This window comes from Salvelinus sp. IW2-2015, linkage group LG35 (genome assembly GCF_002910315.2).
Source record: "Salvelinus sp. IW2-2015 linkage group LG35, ASM291031v2, whole genome shotgun sequence".
Lineage (NCBI taxonomy): Eukaryota > Metazoa > Chordata > Actinopteri > Salmoniformes > Salmonidae > Salvelinus > Salvelinus sp. IW2-2015.
In genome coordinates, this window is record NC_036874.1 from 11,344,461 (window position 1) to 11,370,296 (window position 25,836).

The 25,836-nt window shown below is 43.7% G+C and overlaps 1 protein-coding gene across 5 annotated transcripts; it reads left to right on the plus strand.

Annotated features, from left to right (window-relative positions):
• The first annotated feature begins 319 nt into the window (after positions 1 to 319).
• Positions 320 to 22,707, plus strand: mag (myelin associated glycoprotein). Of its 5 annotated transcripts, none has more exons than XM_070437403.1 (13): positions 320 to 408; positions 12,121 to 12,262; positions 14,916 to 15,061; positions 15,334 to 15,409; positions 16,035 to 16,403; positions 16,661 to 16,957; positions 17,414 to 17,671; positions 19,529 to 19,789; positions 19,927 to 20,229; positions 20,519 to 20,618; positions 21,291 to 21,393; positions 21,764 to 21,817; positions 22,536 to 22,707. In XM_070437403.1, the coding sequence occupies exons 4-13, from the start codon at positions 15,364 to 15,366 to the stop codon at positions 22,695 to 22,697; spliced, it is 1,953 nt and encodes a 650-aa protein (XP_070293504.1). In that variant the 5' UTR covers positions 320 to 408; positions 12,121 to 12,262; positions 14,916 to 15,061; positions 15,334 to 15,363; the 3' UTR covers positions 22,698 to 22,707. The 5 variants fall into 5 exon arrangements, with proteins under 5 accessions (XP_070293504.1, XP_070293503.1, XP_023835612.1 ...); XM_070437402.1 differs by lacking the exon at positions 320 to 408 and adding an exon at positions 5,536 to 5,670; XM_023979844.2 differs by lacking the exon at positions 320 to 408 and adding an exon at positions 5,536 to 5,670 and having other exon boundaries at positions 12,121 to 12,255.
• The last annotated feature ends 3,129 nt before the right edge of the window (positions 22,708 to 25,836 follow it).

Here is a 25,836-nt window from a genome sequence, read left to right on the forward strand (position 1 = left end):
TGTGGTTTGAGCCTTTTATGCTGATTGRCTGAAAGCCGTGCTATATATTGAAATGTTTCACAAAGAGGGCCCAACTATCTTTTAATCAATGTTATTCACTCACTACAACCTGCCTGACACTACAATTAAATGTTGTTGCCTATATAAAGACAGTGGTTCATGTTTGACAGATTTATCCTAAGGGTATGAATACATATTAAAAGTAATACAACTGATACAGAATTGGGTTTTTTCCTTAGATTTCTTTGATTGATTCAACAATGGAGAGAGAGAGAGAGAGAGAGAGAGAAGGAGAAAATGAGAGAGGGAGGGAGTAGGAGAGAAGGCAGATGCCATAGGAGAGGAGACTTGCTGATTCCTATCTGCTGGGAATTAGAGCTCTTCACTGGGTGCATATCAACTGATGAGGTAAGAGCCATACCACATGTATGGGACTTGTGTTCTTATGTTTGCTTTTAGCTTTAGATTACTAATCTTGATTTTATTGCAATTATGTTAATTGACTTTTATTGACTTTGGTCACTATTTTTAATTGCATCAGTCTTTTCAGGGCTGTAATACCTATTGAGAGCAATATTAGTCTTGTTGCGTAATACTACTTTATTTGATAGTCGGCTGAAATGCTTCCATTGTATTCCATTGTTTGCCTTTAATACCTCACACTGTAGTGCATGCTCTGTATCAGGGTACCATTACAATTCATTGGTTATCACAAACGAGTTCACAAGGTGTGTTTTGTGAGTTCAGCCTCATGTCTTTCAAATGTGTTAGCACCTGGTTGTTGGCAGCCACATTCAGGCTTTGGTGACAGGGTGAGTGTGGCATTGTGAGAGTGAGTTGGTGACCTTTTATAACATAAGAGTTGTTTTCATGTGAAAGCTGTGGAGGTTTGGGACCAGTAAGGCTTTAGAAGCCTTGATATAGCAAAACAGAGTTTCTCTCCTCATCCATGTTCTTTTTTAAGGCTGAAAACAACAGCATGACTCACACCAATTCATTAATGCCAAGGGGTGTACAGTATGTTGTCTTGGGTCTGTACGCAGCAGTGTAACAGAACAACTAGGATAGCTAGATGGGTAGAGTGCTGTTTCATATCCCGTCAAAGCTTTGTACTCTTATTCTCTTCTTATTCGAGAGGGTGACCCTATTTGAGCTTTTAGGTAATAAGATGAGGTGCCTCGGGAGAAGGGTCCATTGGGAGAACCAGTTTAAACAAATTCAATTCAGTTGATCTTGGCATTATATCTCAGTATAGTTGACTTAATTCCCAAGATAGAGCCAGAATTGGGTATGAGGCCAAGTGGGGCACAGATTGGGGAGCAAATCCTCCGTTCCACAGGGACACAAGCCAGTAGTGACAGTGGGTGTACGACAGACACATCCAATAATCTAGTGACCCGATTTCTTTGGGCCCAACAATGGCTGGAACAGATGGACGTAATGTCAACATGATCATTCTATGTCATCATAATGTCATGAGACTTCAATGATGGCAGAATGTTAGCAGAAGGTTCCCGACCTGGGTTCAAATACTATTTGAAATCTTTCAAATACTTTGAGAGTTTGCTCTAGCCTGCATATAGTGCCAAATGGGGTTTACAGTGTTTTGATTATTCTATTGATCCATAAAGCCAGGCAACTTCATTAAAGCACCAGATAAAGTACTTGATTTCAAATAGTATTTGAACCCAGGTCTGGAATGTACCAAGATAGCAAGTTAGTAGCATCAGATGATGAATGTTAATCAATGAGAAAGAAAATAATGAGTTTACGGTTCTTTAAAAAAAWATATATATATCAGTGAGAGTAGTACCCTAAGAGCTTAGGTATTTGACTGTTGTACTGTTATAATCTCTACCCGGGCACAGCCAGAAGAGGACTGGCCACCCCTCAGAGCCTGGTTCCTCTCTAGGTTTCTTCCTAGGATCCTGCCTTTCTAGGGAGTTTTTCCTAGCCACCGTGCTTCATTGCTTGCTGTTTGGGGTTTTAGGCTGGGTTTCTGTATAGCACTTTGTGACATCGGCTGATGTAAAAAGGGCTTTATAAATACATTTGATTGATTGATGTCTCTCTACTGACACCCTGTGTCTAGCGTATCAATAACTCACTTCTTTTTTTTTTTTTACAAGGCAATTCTTATTTACAATGACAGCCTAATTGTATAGCCCCCCCCCCCCCGGCCAAACCTCCCCTAACCCGGACGACGCCTGGGCCAATTGTGTGCCACCCTATGGGACTACGATCACGGCCGGCAGTGATACAGTGATACAGCCCGGCAGTGCTTTAGACTGCTGCTCCACTTGGGAGGTCACAAATGACATCCATCCATCTCTCCTGTCCACCAAAGATGGATGGGTAGGTATGGATCCTTACTCAGTGTGTGTCTGCTCTCTCACTCTGGCCTGGCCATCTCTGTGCAACAAGAATAAGAAAAAACACGCCTACATCATACACTACAAATAAGGGATTGGTGGTGTGTGTGTGGTGTGTGTGTGTGTGTGTGTGTGTGTGTGTGTGTGTGTGTGTGTGGTGTGTGTGTGTGTGTGTGTGTGTGTGTGTGGTGTGAGAGAGTAAGTAAGTGAGTGTGTGTGTGTGTGAGAGAGAGAGTAAGTGTGTATTTGTGTGTTTTGGCGATAGTAGTGGGTGATGATGGTGGTGGTGGTGATGATGGTGAACTAGAAGAAGCAGAAGAAGAAAATGATTCACTTGAATGCTGCCATGACCAAACAATGGAAGACTAATGTGAGAAATCGTAGAACAAGAAGGGCGATGGGTCGAATTAGCTAATGCCACCAGAAGAGAGAAAAATCCAACAAGAGAGAGAGAGAGAGAGAGAGAGAGGAGCGAGAGCAGAGAGAAAAGACGATTGTTGTGATTAAAAGACAATTATCTGTGCACATCGACTTCCCAGTGTTGTGCGGTGTCAGGCTCGAGCTGTGCTGTTCTTTTCTCCCAGCAGGACCTGGGAGACAATGGCTACTGTGTCAGGACAGGAGGGGGTGGTAGCAGGGTGGGTTGAAGGGGTGGAGGTTGTGGAGGAGTCTTGGGTGGAGAGAGGTTCAGTCAAGGAGCACAGGGAGCAGCTCCCCTCAACATTGTGTTTTCATGCTCTATTTTCTAAGGTCTGAGCAATATAGTGTATACTGAGTCTGAAAAACATTAGGAACACCTGCTCTTTCCGTGACATAGACTGACCAGGTGAATCCAGGAGAAAGCTATGATCCCTTATTGATGTCAATTGTTAAATCCACTTTAACCAGTATAGATGAAGGGGAGGAGACAGGTTAACCTTAAAGAAGGATTTTTAAGCCTTGAGACAACTGAGTTGTGTGTGTGCCATTTAGAGTGTGAAGACAAAAAACGTAAGTACTTTTGAATGGGGTATGGTAGTAGGGTGCCGGGCGCACCGGTTTGTGTCAAGAACTGCAACGCTGCTGGGTTTTTCACGCTCAACAGTTTGTGTGTATCAAAAATGGTCCGCCACCCAAAGGACATCAGCCAACTTGACACAACTGTGGGAGGTATTGGAGTCAACATGGGGCAGCATCCCTGTGGAATGCTTTCGACACCTTGTAGAGTCAATTCCCTGACAAATTGAGGCTGTTCTGAAGGCAAAACTGTGTGCAACTCAATATTAGGAAAGTGTGCATAATGTTGTATATACTCAGTGTATATCGCAATATCATAATAATATTGCAGTATTATTATCAGGATATGGACATATGCCATGTGCATATCATTGGTTTTCAGCATTTAACCATATTTAGACCTTTCCTCTGGCCCTAAAAACACACGTGAATGTTCTCATACTGCAATTACAGTCACTGTAGTCAATGGGTCATGTTCAGAAGGCTCCAAATGGAAGCAAACATTTTCAGATAGAGGCTGTGCCACCTGAACTTGCCCCAATAGATTTGTTCAATATCTTCATTTAAGTGGTCATATCATCCTTCATATTGTTATTGTTATAATTGTTTGTATCATGAAATAAATGTTTGTAAATATACTGAACAAAAATATGAACGCAACATACGACAATTTCATTTTTTTTTACTGAGTTACAGTTCATATAAGGAAATCAGTCAATTTAAATAAATAAGTAAATACATTTCACAGGACTAGCAGGGGCGCAGCCATGGGTGGGCCTGGGAGGGCATAGGCCCACTCACTGGGGAGCCAGGCCCTGTGTTTTTCCCCACAAAAGGGCTTTATTACAGACATACTGTAAATACTGAGTTTCATCAGTTGTCCGGGTGGCTAGTCTCAGACAATCCTGCGAGGTTACACATGGTCTGAGGTTGTGAGCCCGGTTGGACATACTACCAAATTCTCAAAAAGAATGTTGGAGGTGACTTATGGTAGAGAAATGAACATTCAATTCTCTGGMAACAGCTCTAATGGACATTCCTGCAGTCAGCATGCCAATTGCACTCTCCCACAAAACTTGAGACATCTGTGGCATTGTGTTGTCTGACAAAACCGCACATTTTAGACTGGCCTTTTATTGTCACCGGCACAAGGTGCACCTGTGTAATGATCATGCTGTTTAATCAGATTCTTGATATGCTACACCTGTCAGGTGGATGGAATGTCTTGGCAAATCTTTTATTTCAGCTCATGGAACATGGGACCAACACTTTACATGTTGCGTTTATATTTTTGTTCGGTAAATATATTGTCCTTCCTTCTTATATCGTACATTTGAGTTGTCAACCTTCAATCTTGGACAAGGTCATAGAAAATTGGGCTGGAGGGAAAGATAGGGCCCCTTGAGACCTGTAAGGGAGTTTTTGACCATGCGTCCATGGTTTATGAGCTGGTCACGCAGGAAGTGATGCGATTTGAGGTCACATGCTCCTCATTGTGCCCTCAAACACCAGTTCAGTATGGTCAAGTTTAGTGACTTTCATTATTCTCAATATCCAGCCATTTAGAAGATTGTGGTGGAAAATGTGTCGGTCAAGCCCTCTTTTGGCCAGGTTAGGTGGCAGCTACAAGTACTGTAGCTATAGTTCAAATAGGTCTATAGATTACATATGGACATGAGTGGCATATACTGTATTAGCCTCTGAGGCTTCTACCACAAAACAACTAACATTTCCATACAATGACATTGTTATTTTAATTCCCATCTCTTTACCCTGTTTGTCCCCCTTCTCCCCGTCCCCTCTCCCATCCCCCTTTGGCGTAGTAGTGACCTCAAACAAGGACGTGGCACTCCATCAATCCAAAACAAACGAATATGCTCGGACCCATCCAATGTTAAACTAATGGCCGTGTTGGATGGAAAGGGTCTTGGAGCTCAAAGCCTCACACACGTCTGTTGGGATGAGTGGGAACAGTGGAGGTCATTGTGGCCAGGGCGGTGCGGGGTGTGCATTTATGAATGGCTGGGCCTTGAGGCAAAGGCACTGAACAATGCTGGTACACTGAGGAGACTGATTTCCATATGGGAGAGGAGGAGGGTGGGCAGTTTACCCCCCCCCTCCCCTCTTGATGGGGCATGGTACAGAGAGGGGCGAGAGGTCTCTTCATGGCAGCGCGAGTGGTGGCGTGACGGTTAGCGTATAGTAGTACATGTGCTTGTTGTTGGGGACAGGCTTGTTGGCGCTGAGGCTAGAAGTCCAAGAGAGGGAGAGAAACGCCTGCGACACTCACCTGACTGCACAGGTGAGTAAAAGCTCTGGACAATATCCTTTTCATGGAGTTAGTTGGAGTTAATTGGTCCATGGAGATAGTTGGAGGCAGTTGGTCCATGGAGTTAGTCGGAGTCAGTTGATCCATGGAGTTAGTTGGTTTCTATGGCCAAGATTGATTATTTACTTCAATTAATGGAGGCTATTGACTTGGTTGCTCAGTGCTTTTTGGCCTCTCTGTGTGTCGTACATTTTGTTAGAGATGTCTAGGTCAGTGGTTTTCAACCGGTGTGCTGAATTTTTTTGATCCCTTACCTATAAAGGTGACCTGACCTGTGGAATGCACATAGAATTTTGACTTGGGAGCACCAGTGCGCTCAGATAAAACATTGACAATACATTAATAATATATTGACATTGGCACATGGTTATATCTGTACCGTTGTTTTTCAAGTCCAATACGCTCAGGCTGGCATCAAGAGCAAAGTCATTTGTATAATTTTACTTTGCCTACAAGAACCATTAGCACAGGCAAATCTGATTAGGGTAAGCTGTACCACAGCCTCTGCCATAGAAACAAACCGATCATGGCTTTGTGTCCGTGGATGAACCTTTACAATGCAGAAAACCGCTCCTCTCTAGCTCAAACCGTTTAAAACTACCTGAGCACATTTGTTATGTTTTTGGGGCGTGGATTCCTGGATGCTCTTAAAGGGGTAGCCTACACTCAAATTAATCATAATGAGTAAGGAACTATGCAAAACGATGAAAATAGTTCAAATAAATCCTATTTAATCTATAAAAAACATTTGTCACAGAAAATAGAAGATTTGTATTATGGATCAGATTAGATGGATGTCATTACCACTAAATACATTAATAGGGAAATGTTAGGTGTTCTGCAGAATTGTTTATCCCGTCAAGGTGTGCCGCTGTTCATAAACGTTTGGGAACCACTGGTCTAGGTGTTGACTTTGGATGAGTTGGTACACCTGAACGACTCTTGCTGTTCTACAGTAATATTGAAGGTATGAGGAGCAGTGTCTGTATAAGGGTTCAATGTGTCCTCAATAATACAGTGATATAGCAAATGTATTGGATTTCAGTTGTTTTTCATTTAATACTCAGCGGCATGATGTGAAATTGGTAAGACATCGAGTAAAATGAGAATCCTTCTCTTCTTGATTTTCATTTGCAGTAAACAAAAATATAAAATACGTCTATCAACATGTGTTTCTAATGTGAGTGTGTAAGTGAAGTGGCAAATGAGCAAGTGAGTGATCTTGTGATTGAGTATTGTGTGTGTGTGTGTGTGTGTGTGTGTGTGTGTGTGGTGGTGGTGTGTGTGTGTGTGTGTGTGTGTGTGTGTGTGTGTGTGTGTGTGTGTGTGTGTGTGTGTGTGTGTGTGTGTGTGTGTGTGTGTTGTGTGCGAGTGGGGGCTAGTGAAAGCCATGCAATAATCACAGGACAGATTTTCCTCCGAGTACCACAGAGAAATGAACAGTTCCTGCTTTTACCAGAGCTTTGGCCAGTGTCTCACCACAATTACTTAGAATTCTGAAAGCAGATACTACAGCAAATGAATATTCCAAATCCAAATTCGGACGGACTGTTTTGAGCTTTTTGTGCCATTACGTCCATGTGTGCTGAACACATGCAAAAGCTTTTTACAGAAACTATATTAAGAGATGTATTTCTTCATGTGAACCATTGTGGCTAAATAGTCTTAATAAATAGGTTCCTTTCTCTGGCTCTTCTCCTGCGTGACCACTGATGTGAAAATACTTTATAGGGAGGAATAAACCAACACACACCTTCAATCTATATGTGGTACAAAAGGAAATACTGCCAGCGTAGAAGGTTATGCGAAGGCAAGGGATTCGGACATTGACAAGGTTTGGGGGAGGATTGAAAATGGCGATACATATCTTTCCGCAGTAGGTCTTGGCCTCCTGCYTTTAGGGCTATGCAGGTGACTGCTCTGTTTGTCGCCCCCTACTGGGCAGGGTGGAAGAGAGAGAGAGGAGGCCTGTGGTTCACCATCTGTCCACTGTGCTGGGACTGCATTGGGAGGCACTGTGCTGGATACTGGTCCAGAGACACACGGCTGCCAGGTAGAGGATACACACATTAGTATAGACACACACAAATACACTCTTGAATGCATGCAAGTGCATACACACACAAATGCACTCAAAAAATGTATGCCTGGATGCACACATACAGTACCGGTCCAAAGTTTGGACACACCTACTCATTCAAGGGTTTTTGTAGAATTATTGTAGAATAATAGTGAAGACATCAACACTATGAAATAACACATATGGAATCATGTAGTAACCAAAAAAAATTGAGATTCTTCTTCAAAGTAGCCACCGGTTGCCTTGATGACAGCTTTGCACACTCTTGGCATTCTCTCAACCAGCTTGGCTGCTTTTCCTTCACTCTGCGGTCCAACTCATCCCAAACCATCTCCAGTGGGTTGAGGTCGGGTGATTGTGGAGGCCAGGTCATCTGATGCAGCACTCCATTACTCTCCATGATCAAATAGCCCTTACACAGCCTGTAGGTGTGTTTTGGGTCATTGTCCTGTTGAAAAACAAATGATAGCCCCACTAAGCGCAAACCAGATGGGATGGCATATCGCTGCAGAATGCTGTGGTAGCCATGCTGGTTAAGTGTGCCTTGAATTCTAAAGAAATCACAGAAAGTGTCACCAGCAAAGCACCCCCATACCTCCTCCTCCATGCTTCACAGAGGAAACCACACATGCGGAGATCATCCGTTCACCTACTCTGCGTCTCACAAAGACACGGCAGTTGGAACCAAAAATCTCAAATTTGGACTCATCAGACCAAAGGACAGATTTTCTAATGTCCATTGCTCGTGTTTCTTGGCCCAAGCAAGTCTCTTCTTCTTATTGGTGTCCTTTAGTAGTGGTTTCTTTGCAGCAATTCGACCACGAAGGCCTGATTCACGCAGTCTCCTCTGAACAGTTGATGTTGAGATGTGTCTGGTACTTGAACTCTGTGAAGCATTTATTTGGGCTGCAATTTCTGAGGCTGGTAACGCTAATGAACTTATCCTCTGCAGCAGAGGTAACTCTGGGTCTTCCTTTCCTGTGGTGGTCCTCATGAGAGCCAGTTTCATTAGCACTTGATGGTTTTTGCGACTGCACTTGAAGAAACGTTTTAAGTTCTTGAAATTTTCCAGAATGACTGACCTCTTTGCTTATTTGAGCTGTTCTTGCCATAATATGGACTTAGTCTTTTACCAAATAGGGCTATGTATACCACCCCTACCTTGTCACAACACAACTGATTGTCTCAAACGCGTTAAGAAGGAAAGAGATTCCACAAATTAACTTTTAAGAAGGCACACATGTTAATTGACATGCATTCCAGGTAACTCATGAAGCTGGTTGAGATAATGCCAAGAGTGTGCAAAGCTGTCATCAAGGCAAGGGGTGGCTATTTAAAGAATCTCAAATATAAAATATATTTTAGATTTGTTTCACACTTTTTTGGTTACTACATGATTCCATATGTGTTATTTCATAGTTTTGATTTCTTCACTATTATTCTACAAAGTAGAAAATAGCAAAAATAAAAACCTTGAATGAGTAGGTGTGTCCAAACTTTTGACTGTTACTTTACATGCACACGTAGGAACTGTACAGGCACTGTACATGTCACACCTACATTTTGTCATTATTTTACAGTTTGTAATGGAGTGATGGTGGAGGGGTGTGCTTCTCACAGGCAGCTCCGAGTGCTGTGTGTGTGGGAGGGGGGAAAGGGTGTGCTTTAAGACCATCTGCTCCTTGGGGTATTTTAGTGGGGGCCAGAGCTTGTGGACCAGCGCTCGTCACAGGCAAACAGCAATGCAAGCTGTGAGCTGGCCTGTTCCGGAAAATTCCTCCAGTTTCTGCCTCACAATGGGCAGTGTTCCGCGTACAGTGTTTCCTTTATTCCAATGAGCCACCAGCGAGCACTCACATACATAAAGTATATGATATTAAGAATACAAATGATCTTGGCTGAGCTGGCTCCTTCTCTTGAGGACAGTGGGGGCATTTGTTATTGGTTGATCATTTGGAATATGAGTCGGTAATATGTCAAGGTGTCATGGCCTGTTTCGGCCCTACTGATTCTGTGCCGATAGTCTCATTGTTGCACTAGACGTCATGGAAATAGCCTACACTAGGGCATATGCACAGTGTACACTGTGATTTTCTCTTTGAATAATAATTGATAGAATGAAATTATGGGGATAAGGATGCCTGTGATTATTCTGTCTATTAACTACTGTGTTGGCGCTGGGATAATCCAGCCCCCACAGGCTATGTGAAACGTTATGAAGAACAGGAAGAGTGATCGAGTGTACGCCTAGGGAGATTCTCAATTGAGCAAAAGTACGTCCTCTCCTCGACTCCCCCGTCCTCCTTTCCTCTGTGACCCAGAAACCGATAAGTGGTCGAGAGATTTACCTACTTCAGCAGAGGACGCACAAGAGCATCCTAACGCCGGCTAGCGCGGAAGGGTTTTAACATCCGCCACACCCCCTTTGAATCAGCTGTTGTTTTCTCGAATGAGAATGCACACATAAATGCACACATTTAAAAACTATACACTACTTATTATTTTACCTTTACAATGGCTTGCACAACTAGCTACATTTGTTTTTATCACTTTACACATTTATTTGGGGATTCCACCCCTAGAAACGTCATCTGCCTGCTGATGCTTGAGTGGAGAAGGAGAGTCTCATTTCATACAAGGACATTTGCTTCCAGATTCCCTGGACAGAGGAGAGGATGCAAGAGGCGAGCAAAGCCAATTGAGGTTCTCCCATATACTCCTAAAGKGGAATTTGTGTTGCAGTCATTTATACAATGTGAATGTTTCAAGAGTGAAAGTCCACACTAAGGTCATTGCCTATGTTGTACATTTCAACTACCGTATGTATCACAATACAGAACTGTGACCTGTACCAGTGTGATGTTGTTATTACTGTATAACACACAGAAACCGACAATCATGAATAAGAAACAACTTTATAAAATTATTTCATCAACGTGTTATTTTTATCTCAATACCATTAACTAAAGTATAGCAGTTTGGAAATGTTGCTGTGCCAACAATGCTAACAATGACAGTGCGATAGTGGTCAGATTAGCAGATGAGCATGCATACACTCTCAGCTCTGTACATGTTTGACATGGCTTAGGAGGAACCCTCCCCATGTGTACACACACACGCGCACGCACACACAGGCACACACAGGCACACACAAAAAATGACCATGGCGCAGGGAAACACTGCTTTGTCCCAACTGAACGACAGCGAGTGGAGGAGGATGGGGGGAGGAGAGAGGAGGGGGCAGGGAGGAAGGTCACATAGCTGTCGTGTCGCCATAAAGCTGTAAGGGCCACAGTGCGAAGTGTGCTGGCACGCCGTGTGCTGCGTGTGTGTGTAGGGGTCTGTGGCATGCTGCACATTCGTTTGTACAGGCTCCAGTCTGTGAATGAGGTATTCACTCTGACGTTACCAACCTCCCCCACCCAGGCCTACTCAGCCCATCCTCAAGTGTGTTTGTGTTGGGATTCCCTTGAAAACATCCATGGCTTGGTGGATGTCATCATATGACTTAATGGCTCTTGGAGACAGTGACTCACGCCACTTAAACTATAACAACCGCTCCACTATGAAATAGAAGTATTCTTTGTTGCGTTGATATGTAAAGTAGGGGGTACTCCTAGTTGCTTGCTGGATCATGTTGTCATCCCACATCCACAAACATACCTTATGTGGGAAAATATTTGGTGTGTGTAGTGCGTCCAAGGGAATGCCCAAAACATTTTACAACACCAATATACTTATTTTTTTGTAATAAAATAAGAACCGTCGTTGTTCATTTCTAGATCAAAATCCCAGGTTAGCATCTTTTGGCTTAGTTCTTTTTCATATTTACTCATTTTGGCTGCAAACGGTAGTCAACGAGGGCACCGTAGAATAACTAAAGCCTCTAACTGAGGGGATGTATGATTCCAATGGAACTGTTTGGAAATGGAGAATATTCTCATCTGTATGGGTATACACCCAGCCATGCTCCTCTAGTCATTGTCACTAGTCATAGTGATGTTATGACTCAACATCACCCTGAGGTCACTGGCTCTTTGTGGATACAGTAGGTTCTAGCGGGGAAGTTATCTAATGCTAGCAGGGTTACTTTGACCTGGTTGTGAGAGTCAAAGGCCTGGTCCATGGTCTGAGACAGACTGGCCACAGCAGAGAGGGCGGTAGAGGAGAGGAATGTGTGGAGTGGGTCTAGGAAAAGGCAGAGAAATGTTTGAATTCATATTCAAAACTACACACCACACACATTCACCACAGCCTGCAGCTCACACAGTCGCTCTCTTTCCCTCTTTCCCTCTCTCTCTCTCTGCCTCTGTCCCTCTTTCTCTCCCCATCCCCTGTCCTAGAATCCATAGAACCCGGCAGACAGGATTTTACAACCTGTGGAGACGCACAAGGGAACCACACTCCCGGGGAGAACGTAGAACCGACAGAACCGAGGGAAAGAACCGAGAGGGAGCCGGAGCCTGGTGCTGAAGCTGGTATGAGGCAAGTTGTCTGTGGCTGGTCTCTGTGCTGGCCATTTGTCTGTCAATCAATGGCTCTCGTTGTTGTTGCTGGTGGTGTCAGTGCCCTGCTCTCCGGGCTATTCTGTTCATCCTGCCATTGCTGAAGCATTGACTCTCAGCTCAGACACAGTCCTTTCTCTTGGGGTTTTGTCTAATGCAGATGGTACAGCTTGACGCAATGTTTTAGAAATATTTTACTGGCATTGGCTATGATTGCCCTGACCTAGAGCCTCATGGTTTGATTTAAAGGGGTCCAAGTCAACTTTATCACAGTCAGCAGCGTTTTGAGTAATAAGTGATTTGTAAGTACACTGCCGATTTTGAAGGTTCCTACTTACAAAGCATGTAGAGGTCTGTAATTTTATCATTGGTACACTTCACTGTGAGAGACGGAATCTAAAACAAAAATCCAGAAAATCACATTGTATGATTTTTAAGTATTAATTTGCATTTATATTGCATGACTAAGTATTTGATACATCAGAAAAGCAGAACTTAATATTTTGTCTACAAAACCATTTGTTTGCATTACAAAGATCATACTTCGTTCCTGTAGTTATTGACCAGGTTTGCACACACTGCAGCAGGGATTTTGGCCCACTCCTCCATACCATACTACTTCTCACGATCCTTCAGGTTTCGGGGCTGTCGGTGGGCAATACGGACGTTCAGCTCCCTCCAAAGATTTTCTATTGGGTTCAGTCTGGAGACTGAGCCAGGCCACTCCAGGACCTTGGATGCATGCTTCTCTAGGAGCCACTCCTTAGTTGCCCTGGCTGTGTGTTTCGGGTCGTTGTCATGCTGGAAGACCCAGCACGACCCATCTTCAATGCTCTTACTGAGGGAAGGAGGTTGTTGGCCAAGATCTCGCGATACATGGCCCCATCCATCCTCCCCTCAATACGGTGCAGTCGTCCTGTCCCCTTTGCAGAAAAGCATCCCCAAAGAATTATGTTTCCACCTCCATGCTTCACGGTTGGGAGGGTGTTCTGTGGGTTGTACTCAACCTTCTTCTTCTCCAAACACGGCGAGTGGAGTTTAGACCCAAAAAGCTCTATTTTTGTCTCATCAGACCACATGACCTTCTCCCATTCCTCCTCTGGATCATCCAGATGGTACATTGGCAAACTTCAGACGGGCCTGGACATGCGCTGGCTTGAGCAGGGGGACCTTGCGTGCGCTGCAGGATTTCAATCCATGACAGCGAGTAGTGTGTACTAATGGTTTTCTTTGAGACTGTGGTCCCAGCTCTCTTCAGGTCATTGACCAGGTCCTGCGCCGTGTAGTTCTTGGGCTGACCCTCACCTCCTTATGATCATTGATGCCCCACGAGGTGAGATCTTGCATGGAGCCCCAGACCGAGGGTGATTGACCGTCATCTTGAACATCTTCTCCATTTTCTAATAATTGATCGCCAACAGTTGTTGTCCATTCCTCACCAAGCTGCTTGTTACCATCCTTGCCTTGGCCATCCCAGCCTTGTTGCCAGGTCCTACTTTTATCCCTGATGTCCTTACACAGCTCTCTGGCTCTGGCCATTGTTGGAGAGATTGGAGTCTGTTTGATTGATGTGTGTTACAGGTGTCTTTTTTTATACAGGTAACAAGTTCAAACAGGATGCAATTTGATTCTCGCTTTAATACAGGTAATGAGTGGAGAACAGGAGGGCTTCTAAAAGAAAAACTAACAGGTCTGTGAGAGCCGGAATTCTTACTGGTTGGTAGGTGATCAAATACTTATGTCACGCAATAAAATGCAATTTAATTACTTAAAAATCATACAATGTGATTTTCTGGATTTTTGTTTTAGATTCCGTCTCTCACAGTTGAAGTGTACCTATGATAAAAATTACAGACCTCTACATGCTTTGTAAGTAGGAAAACCTTCAAAATCGGCAGTGTATCAAATACTTGTTCTCCCCACTGTAAGTGATCTGTATGTGGACCGTACTTTTTACTTTGGATTTTAAATGTGTATGTCTGTGTGTATAAGTGTTACGACACAGTTTGGAAATACGCACGAGCATGCTGTTTGTGTGCGTACAATCGCATGTTTGAGAGCGGGATGTTCGTGTGCCTCAGCCCAGAATAACCTCTCGCTGTTGTTGCCAAACTGCCTAAAACCAACAGAATTTGCCCTTATTTTCCGTAGGAACACAGCTTATCAGCCTATAGACTGTCTGGGGACGTAGTGATGTGTTAATCATGGAGCTCTCCAACACAATCCACTCTTAGGCCCACCATCTGCAGCCACCGGCTGCTCGGGAGACACAGACTGGTAGATACAGAGTAAAGGGTCCAAACAACCAACGGACCAAATGATGATGGTTGACGCCATGATGTAATGTAGTGGATAAGGGCCTAGGGACTAGGGTAGTGAGTCATGGTTCTGAACAGTACCCAACAGTGACTGTCTGTCGAAGACCTGGGACTTACGTATGAATAGCCTAATGAGGGACTCTACTAGCACTCCCACTACGGTGCGGCCGAACAGGTGCCGTCTGAGAGAGAGAGTGTGCGTCATCATGTCTATGTGTCAGTGCCAGTGAAGAGCCTGCTGTCCGTCTAAGGCAGAAGGGCTGATGTCATCGCCTGATGCTGATGTCACTTGTTGTGTGTTTTTTTTATATACAGAGAAGTTAAGGGAGAGGGCTGTTGAGGTGTCTGGGTGTGATTGGGCACCCTCTAGTGAACATTACTACTACTACTACTGCGACCACCAAGCTGAGGAATCAGATATTTTCTGTCTTGGCTACTTTTCGCCCATTGAGCAATTCAAGGTAATAGTCAGTAATGTCTACTGTCTTTTTACACACAATCATATGGACATATGTCATTGTTACCTGAGATAAAAGCAACATAGGCTCATTAGAATATGTAAACAAAAAAAAGAAGACATTTAACCATTGCAGCTATATGTCACCACATAGTTATATGTCACTATAATATTATATTCAATATATATCACATAGCATTGGGCTCCATTGGTCCACAACAGAATGGTAAAGGGTGAAGTTGTGGATGTGTAATTGAGGTCTGATGTCTGTTGCAGAGGCCTCTGGTTCAGGGTTAAATAGACGCCATGTGGTGTTTGGAGCTGCTTCTGCCGCTGTTGCTAATCATCAAAGGTAAAACTTGTATGATTCTCATTCCCTCTTGTCAGTGTGAATAACTACTCGATTACATCACAATAACTCAGACTGTAAATTCCCTTGAAGACTGCAGATGTAATACTAGAAATCCAGTAATCTAGATATGCAATTGCAATGTAAAACTGATTGACAGTTGACTTTTTAGAGTATGTCAAACATACAGCAAACAACACTAAAACAAAAGGGTACAGCGTTGTCACAGGGTCCAACTGGCACACATGGCAGCAGGGAATCAGCCTACTGTTCCAGTGCTTTGTGATGGCTGGCTGGCGTCCATCTTGGCTCAACCTTGTCCCTCTCACTAAAACAGTGGTGCCAGTGGTGAGAGTGAGACATATGCTTCCTCCACATAGGGTCTCTGCTCTTACCATCTCAAGCAGGGATAACATCATGATATCATCCTCTGTTCTCTCTCTCTCTCTCTCTCTCTCTCTCTCTCTCTCTCTCTCTCTCTCTTTGTCTCTCTATTGTTCATCTCTTTCTCAGTGATTCCATTTGGAAACTGTAAATGTATTGTAGATTTGATTGTTCATTGATACAGTTTCGCTCTCAATATTCCCATTTCCAATCTTAGTCCCATATCCCTCCTTCCCTCCCTCAGATGTCAGTGGCCAGTGGAACGTATGGATACCCAGGGACATCTCGGCCATGACCAACTCCTGTGTGGTCATCCCCTGCACATTCATGTACCCGTCTGGTATCCGGCCGTACCGCGGCATCCACGGCATCTGGTACTTTGGCCAGCCCTACCCCCAGCTCTTCCCACCTGTGGTGTTCAAGACGCGCACAGAAATCGTACATGAAAGTTACCAAGGGCGTACCAAGCTCATCGGGGACCTGCACCAGAGGAACTGCACTCTGCTCATCAGTAATATCGGTACAGAGCACTCAGGGAGGTACTACTTCCGTGCCGACCTGGGCGGTGCCAACATCTACACCTACCCAGACTTCTCTGAGCTCAAGGTGCTGGGTAAGCCTGCTGAGAGACCCTGAGGGGCCATGTTTACAATTGAATGTGTCACATTTATGGGCTGGTTTGCCCTAGCCTGGTACCATATCTGTTGTGCTGTCTTGTCAACTACAGTGGACACTGACAGTAGGAGATGGCAAGCACAAATAGATCTGGGACCAGGCTAGGATTGCACTAGCTGTGATTATAATTATTGTAGTTTTTTTTGTGAATTGGGGAATTTTCACTCGTTCACTTATGTCCTTTCTGTCCCCCAGACCAGCCGAACATTGACATCCCTGAGGAGATAGTCGCTGACGAGAATCTGGAGTTGACGTGCTATGCTCCAGACAACTGTCCAGAGAATAGCCCAGAGATCCAATGGATGTACACAGACTACCTGCCTGAACCCGAGTATWCCTCAGACTACGTGGAAGAGAGCAACACAGCCGTGCTGTCCAGCACGCTCACCTTCACCCCCAGGCCCATGCACAACGGTCAGCTGCTGGGCTGCAGGGTCTACTATCCCAACACCACCCTGGTCTACGAGAGACTCATCTCTCTGGATGTCAAGTGTAAGTGACCAACTGACCGTTGTCACTGAACCTGTAGCTTGAATCCTCAAATTCTGTGAGAAGTGTGTCATTTGGACACAACAGAGGGGACATTATGTCATGTGGGGGATTATATTAATATGGAAAAACTAATCCTGCCGACTACGCCAAATGTAAAAGTAGCAGTGTTACACATATTTCTGATATACACATTGCAGAACCATTGTCAATATCTACAGTCACCCGTTATTCTCCATCTACAGTAGAAGGATAACAACTTGACTTAGCAATGTATTGCATGATTGTGACATGGTACACATTGGGTATGTTAGCCTGGCATCCAAACCTGTTTTTCTACGTTTCACCTTTGTTTTTCTTTGAAACAATGATGAGCGCAGTGTTGGGTCTGGTTTAACCAGGTTATACACTTGTCACTTTTACAAGTCTAACCCCACCTTCCCCTTCCTCTCACCCCAGATGCCCCTCGCTCGGTGTGGGTGAATGTGTCTGCGGAGGTGATGGAGGGCAGCTCAGTAACGCTGCACTGCGAGGTGGACAGTAACCCTCCTCCCAGGATCTCCTGGCTGTTTGGGGACCAGGAGCTGCTTTGGGACACGGCCTCCAACACCTCGCTCTCCCTGGAAGACTTAACCCCCTCTCAGGAGGGCATCTACACCTGCGTGGGGAATAACGGCTACGGCGTCATGAACACGTCCATGTACCTGGCCGTCTTGTGTAAGTGTCATTGTGCAACATGGTGTTTGTGGAATGATCAAAAATAGTTACATTTAATCATTGTAGTTATACAGTATGTCAACCAATCTGACATTTTAGTTTCTGTCATTTGCGGTGACATATGTGACCGACCGGCTCGATTCGGTCTTATTTAGTAAAATTTGAAACAGTGTTTTTTACATTGGATAAAAGTAGAGACTAGAAAATGGTATATCAAACATTACAGTTGAGGAACAATGTGAAAGTAATTCTGCTTTGAAAGTTGATTAACTTGTAACCCCACTTTTAAGAAAATGGCACTTTAATGTTTTGGTAGACCTATTGGAGAGCACTTCTTTGTCTACACCCATTCAGCATTGTTCACACCCTCTTAAGACATAGCCTCACCAATCTCTGTAAGGATTCACATGTGAGGCAATGTGCTAAACAGTGAGTATGGTCATGTACTAAACAACCAAAGATTTTAAGACTAAAGGCTGGTTTATACTACTTCTATCAACATGTCTGTATACAGTTGTCAATTAATTATTACAGGAAAATAAACTCACAACAAGATCATTATTTACAAGTTAATGGTTCGCTAATTACAGAAAATAGCTTATGGTTGAATTTTTTTACTTGGACACTGTCTCGTTGGCCTAACGTTATATTCTAATTTGATTTTGGGGCAGGTCATGCTGTTCCTCACATTACAGTCTCTGGTAAACACACACTACATCAAATAAAATCTAAGTTTATTTGTCACATGCACAGGATACAGAAGGTGTAAACTGTACAGTGAAATGGCTACTTGCATAGTGGAGTCTTTTGTTTAGACATGTAGCTAGCTAGCTAAACAATGAACCATTATCCCAACTCATAGCATTAGTACCCTGCATGAATTTACAGGTAGCTAAACTAGCAAATGGCTCTGAGATACGAATAATATTACTACACAGATCATACACGTAATGTTAGCTAGCGAGCCAACCAGACAACCAGCCAGCTAACGTTAGCTAGCAAGCTAACAGTACGCTTTAACTTGCATTGAAAACGACTTTCTGACAAAATTAGAAATGTATAATATCTTAAAATGTTGCTATCTATACTCTCTTACCAGTATACAGTACATGGATGAATGCTTCTCCCTCTGTCACGGATGACATGGTTGCCCTTAATTCTGAAGATGTAATCCGGAGACAGGTGTTTTATACAGCAGACTTCCGTGTTTTCTTTTCGACTCCCTCCACATTTGCTATAAAACGCTTACATTTTCTCCATCTCCTTAGCTATCATGCTCTGCTTCCACCGGGAATTCCACTGATTTCAAAACTCGGTCCTCCAGAAAGTGGAGAACTATCTTTCAGAAAAATCTGCGTTAGAAAGGATGACCTAGACATACTGAGCAACTCATTATAGACAGAAGCATCTCTCGGCATGTCCAGCCCATCCATTATCTCAGCCTGTCCAGCCCATCCATTATCTCAGCCAATCATGACTAGTGGGAAGGTTCCCACTTTTTCCGTGGCTAAACCAACTAGGCTTGTAATTTTAACAATTGTATTCATATTTACAGATGGCATACAAGTTTGTTATTAAGGCACATGAAAGTGCACATGATCCAGAAGGCATTTCTGCCCCAAAACATATTTTTATTAATAAAAAAATTATAATTATGTTCAAATGTCTCTCCTGTGAAGTAGTAACGCGCAATATATATAACAATGTGTTAGTTATGTGATAAACCTGGCCCATAGCGTCCTGCTCTTGGTGATACACAGTACAACATTTCATCCTCTTTAACTGACTCCTTTGTTCAACTCCTTTCTTTCTCCTCATTTAACTCTACCTTTCATCACCTCTCTATACTCCCTGCAGACCCTCCCAGKGAGCCAGTGGTAAATGGTTCCCTGACCATTATGGAAGGTTCTTCCATCTCCCTGCAATGTAGCACACAAGGCAATCCCGCACCCACCCTCACCTGGCTGAAGGACGGGGAGCTGGTGGGCACCATCACGGCCGAGGAGGTGTCTGTGCTGGAGCTTCTGGAGCTCACCCCTCAGGGAGAGGGACAGTACCGCTGCCTGGCAGAGAACGAACACGGACGAGCCAGCAGCTCCCTCAACATCACTGTGGAATGTGAGTGGGTCATCATGTTGTATCATAACATATGGTATCATATCATACCGTATTGTACCACACTACATTACACTACGCTACACCATCCCATCCCACTCTACATGTCAGTCATAGCCCTACCTCCACCCTCTCTTCAGACGCCCCAGTCCTTCTGGACGAGTCCAAGTGCGCGGTGGTGAGGGAGGGAGTTCAGTGTGTTTGCATGGCTACGGGTAATCCTGAGCCCACCATCGAGTTCTACCTCCCCGACAAGAACATCACCATCAACGACACGTTTGGCCGCTACAACTACTACACGCACACGGACGGCCACACGTCCACGGGCATGATCAAGCTACGGGAGAAGGGCGAGCGCCTGGGCAACGGCGCTGTCAATGTGCACTGCAGCATTAGCAACATGTACGGGTCGGAGAGCTTTCATTTGGAGTTACAGCAGGAGAGTGAGTACACAAGTTCAGGTTCATGGTTAAACACAGAACTGCTTACCATTAAAATGGAAACAATTGTATAGCCTAGCATACATGAGAGATTGAACTGAAATGAGACGTGTAGTACCTTTATATGGTATGTACATTGACTGTATAAGTAAGACCACAAACTGGCTACCCCATTGGCTTGATATTGAAATGGCATTATCTTGAATTAAATACGTTATAGTACCATGACCTAGTTAAACAGTATTTTCTGTTTCTACACTGTCTTCAATATGATGTTCTTGTCYGAYGTTAGAGAAGTACATGATGGCAGTGATCGTTGGCACCATCGGTGGAGTGGCTGTCATCGCCTTCATCATCGCAGCAGTGAGATATGTGGGCCATAACAACAAGAAGTGAGTATCCACCCTTCACTAACTGTGACAGGGGTCGATGCGAGTTACAGGTAGTCATTTCCTGTTTGAATTGACGATAAGGAAACACTTCAGCCTAGCCATCCATTCTAAAACACCTCTGTGTATTCATGAGTGAATGATTGATCAATGGACGGACGTGAGAATCATGGTCATAAGTTATGCTAACGCCAGAGCGAGTTCAATTAATTTGCCATCACTAGTTCCCTTTCTGAAATCCTCTGAGACGGAGATCCAAAATGGCTGCCTGGTGGAGTGGGGTTAGCAAGCCAGACTAACCGTAGCCTATAGTTTGCAGGCTCAATTCCCTGCTTTGATACTGCTTTGTACCCTTGACCTGCTATGCTAAAAATACAGCCACGGTAGCCTACTTAACTAAGGTGCTTCAGCATTATAGCAATACATCACATTCAGACAAAAGCTTTTACAGGAAGTCGCTCTAAGAGAGGGTGTCAGCTCAACCGCAACTAAACCCATGAAACAATAACCACAACCATGAACGTCGACCACAACCATGAATCATAGGCCTGTAGATTATTAACTATGTTGGGAAACAGGCCCTTGTTTTAAAATGGATGCCCAGGCTTGGAGTGTCGCCCTGAGTTAGTTAGTGGCCATGAAACCGAGTCTGATCTTGTGACTCCACCCCCCCAGAGAGAATGGCAACCCTGGGCAGGACCTGGTCTCTAAACTGGAGAACCCAGCGCTGTACTACAGCACAGTCAAGAAGGACAAACAATGTTTGAGGAAGAAAGTGGTGAGACATGTTGATGATGATGACTATAATGGAGATAATGACCATTCTCAGATCTGTCTTAGACGGGAACATGATAGCTTACACGTTGCTGATACTGATACTATACTGGTTCAAATCATGTCCCATTTTTGATGCACAGTAAGGTTCATTCCGTGGAGATACTCATAAATAAAACTTCTCATGTTAAAGATAAAATGTAAACTTCCCCAGCCAACTACTGGCCTAGCCTGAGAATCCCAGTACCACTATAGCTATCAATCACAGTACCACAGGGGTAGCTGCGGCCACAGCCTTTCCAAACCACTGTTTTCTGCTTCATCGCTTCTCTGCGTTCTTCTGTCTCTTTTTCTCTTTCCTAACTCTTGCACAGCTTAAGACAGAGCTTCTGGGCTCAAAGTTTAATTCCATTCTAGAGGAGAGCACGGTAAGGTTCCTAAACAACCCCGCCCCAATCCCAACTCCAAGTCTCAGTGGTAGACAGCATCCCTCACACATCCCAGACAGCTAAATGATATGATGGCTCAAATTCGTCCTTAATCTACAATATTACGATTTACCGTTTGGCCGAGTTAACCACTTGGTGTCACGGTCCTGAAGTGGATCTGTATCGTGAAATGTCCAGACCTTGCCTGGCAAGGTGGATGTGGCCCACATTCAGACCTAAAGTAGCCCAGTAACTATGAGATGTTGTTAGGGCCACATAACTCAAGCCAGAGATGGCCCATAAGCAAAGTGCCAACCCTCCCCCAGTTCGCATCTCCTACATTCGGACCAGATCTGGGCCATATGACGCATTGTGGTGCCAGAACTGAGCTATACTGTATGTGTCACCAAACAACCAGATCTAACSCACAGTYGTCTGCTGTCTGAGATCCRCTTCCATGTGCTGTATCTCCTTTCATTTCCACGACTGTTGTTGCATGGCTGCCTCGATACTAACAGGATATGCTAAACCGCCTCAATCTCCTTGTCTTACGCCTCTGCTCACCAATAACTACTAACCCTCCTTTCTTCTCTCTCAATGTCTATCATGTTATTCCTTTATACGCTCTATGTTCTGAGGTGTCAATGGCATTGGTGGCACTGCGCAGGTATAACCTGTGAGTCTGAATGGGCCTTCTCTCTTTCCATACCTTCAACAGGGAGAAGACGGGGATTATCAACCTGTGGGCTCTATGGCAGACCTGGAGAGGCAAGAGCTGAACTACGCCGCCCTGGAGTTTCTGGGGGGGCGCTCCAGGGATGGGGGGACCTCAGGGAGGGGGGATGACGGCAGCGACTACACCGAGATCAAGGCCAAATGAATCGCGATCCTTCCCTGACCCATCGTCACCTGGCGCTGCGGGACACAGTGCAGCCATGTTGTCGCCCTTCCAGTCTTCACCCCCTCATCAAACGTCTTCCCCCCTTCCCCGTGGACACCATCACCACTCTTCACCATCACACCAAGATCCCCCATCGTCTCCCCCCGTCCCTGACTCATCTCAAATGACGTCCCCGTTAGTCGACCCCCAAGCCTCCAGGGGGAGCCCCAGTCACATCTCGCCACCCAGGATTGCTGATAGCTACTTGCAGGGTCGGAACACAGCCAAGTGGACAATGTAAAAAGATCTTTGTATTATCAGCAGCTGTCGGTCTCCCAGCTCTTACCCTACTGGTCATAGTCACAAAATTCCCTCACAACAGGTGCAATGTGTTTGTTACTGTACTGTATCATCTAGATTCAATGTTGCAATTTCCATCTCTATACCATTAATTGTTTGCATTGCTATCAAGCTTGGGACACAGTAACACATTTTCTGGGGCTCCCCTTCTGTATGTCACCCTATATCATACTTATAGCTAGCCTGGTTAAACCAGATTGAACGCTGCGCTCACCAGTTTTCCTGTGAAAGGCAACGCAATCAGCTTGGATACCAGGCGAACTATCTAGATCTGTCCATTATAGTCCTTCTCCACTGTGTCCGCTGCCAGTCGAAGTGTCTGGGAAAGGGGTGTATTTTGTGCTTTTTATTTTCTTATCTCTATTTCTGACCCTGGATCTGGAGGAAATGAGGGATCTCTTCCTGATCCAGCGGTTGTCAACACTGACCAGTGTTCAACAAACGCCAGGCCTGATACATATCCAATTGAAGCCAGTCATCTTCATCTCAAAAATTMTGTTCCCACATAGAGTTCAATAGTGATGTGTGCTGTGACTCYGTGGCTTTTGATGATGATGAGAAATGARTATTTATTTGATTTTATATAAAGAGAGAAGATGAATACTCTTAGAGGTTTATCCAGCCTTGAACACAAGGTTCTGTTTGTGCAAGAAGTGGGCTGATTTTTTAGTTCTTATGCATTATAAGCACTGGTTRAGTTGTGGTTTGCTCTTCGGGAACTGTGCTGGGCTAACACAGAATGTTCTSTTTATGTCGTTGGCCATGATTTAATTATAGTATTTTTGGACGATTTCTCTGTTTTGCTAAGTGTAAGTGTTAACTTATMCTTAAATGGGAACCAATGGGGTAGAATACATTTTTGGATCAATCTGGCATACAWGACTCCACTGTAGCACTCGCACAGCAGGCCAAAATGTATCTCGTTGAGACAATGTGTGTGTGTGTGTAAACAGTGCTGAAAGATCAGCGAACACTGACCACTGTGGCTGTTTCAAAGTATCACTTTACCTGAGACCGCTTCTCCTAAAATGTCTTCTTCAATGGTTGTGAATTGTGAAATCGACGCCTAATCCTATAGGGTTGTATCAGATGAGGCGTTTGACTGGCACAACATTGAAGCTGATATACCAGTTGGTTGTGCTATTCAAATATACTTGATCAACTCATGTAATGTAATCTCCAAGCTCACTAATGGCATCACTTGATAACAATGACTGTTAATACAATATTAATTATCTGCATATGGATGGGTAAAAGGATACCAGTATACATTATGTAAATAAATACCCTGCATGACTATTATGCTGTCAGCCATATGTGTAAATATACTACGGTATGTATAGTACATGCTCAGTACTACAACAATGATTTACACAGGCAAGTCGGATACAGGTATGGTAACACTTTAACTGACTTCTCTGTCATAAGGGTGACGTAACGCGGTCATAACATAACACATGTCATTTYCGGTCATGAAAACTGATGTGAAAATACTGACAACCCTTTACACTGTCACGACACAAATGGTTATTTATGTAAATTAGTTGGCTAGCTGTATTCTAAGCCAATAAACTGACTGAAGCAAAGATTTGTGCCATGACAGTGTCAAGACAGCTGTCAAGCTTATGTCAGCTGTCATGACTGTTAATAACATATTTTATGTAATTGTTCTGACATGGTTTAGTCACTAGACCTAATGTCAGAGCGTTCAAGATGTGTTACCCAACATTGAGACATGCCAATATGGACATCCGTTTAGTAACACTTACTGTCGTCAGTTCTCTTGAACGCCTCATGGGGGGTTTATTTCTTTCTAAACCTGGAAACAAAATGGAGAAGCGCTGTTCATGTCTTATCTAATTTGTTTGTCACATAGTGTGTTGGAAAGCAGATTTGTACTTTCTTTATTTTGTGGTATTCATTATTGTTATTGTGATGATTTTTTTTTATATCTTTGACACAATAATTCCGATCAGAATTCTGCAATCTTTCTGCAAATTAGCACTGTTATTACTTAATGACAATATGAGCTCTATGATGATGTTTGATCATTCTCTTTATTTTACAAGTCTGTCCCGCCTCAAGCAAAGCCATCTTTCTTTGGTTCCAAWCAACAAATAAATAAAGTAAACMASAGARWRTGWSMMSMKCWSWKTWTMTMTATAKWGTGTTATCTGTTCTCTCATACCCAAAACAGTAAGGAAAATACACCCCAAATACATTCTATATCTCCATGTATTAGTAGGACTTTATTGATACAGTATGTAACAGTTATTCCTGCCACACCACCCCTCATTGTTTGCAGTAGCTACATCACACAAAGCTTTTCTTTTAAACCATTTCACTTGATAATACGCACAAATGTGTTACCTTGATTATCTACATAACATCTTTATTAACGTAGTTGAACATGAGGAAGATAACAAAAACTTGTAGCTTCCTTATGTGCTTTTACAATAAATACAACATCATTTGGTTAAAATTGAGCTTTTTTGTTGTTTGCATAAAACCAGAGACATTACTCAGAAAAAATATTGAATTCATTCCACATAAAAATGTTTTCTCTGCGCATCCACACACAACAAAAAAGCATATAGCAATGGAAAATGTAATTTAAGGTTAGGCATTAGATTTAGCTGTGTGTTTAAGGCAATGGTTAATTAGGTTTAACATCAGATTTTATGACTTTGTGGCTGTGTCAGCTATTGACCACTCTGCAGAGCTGCCTCCAGAATGATTCATGACAAAAAACACTAACCTGTCACTTGGTGCCCGGGGA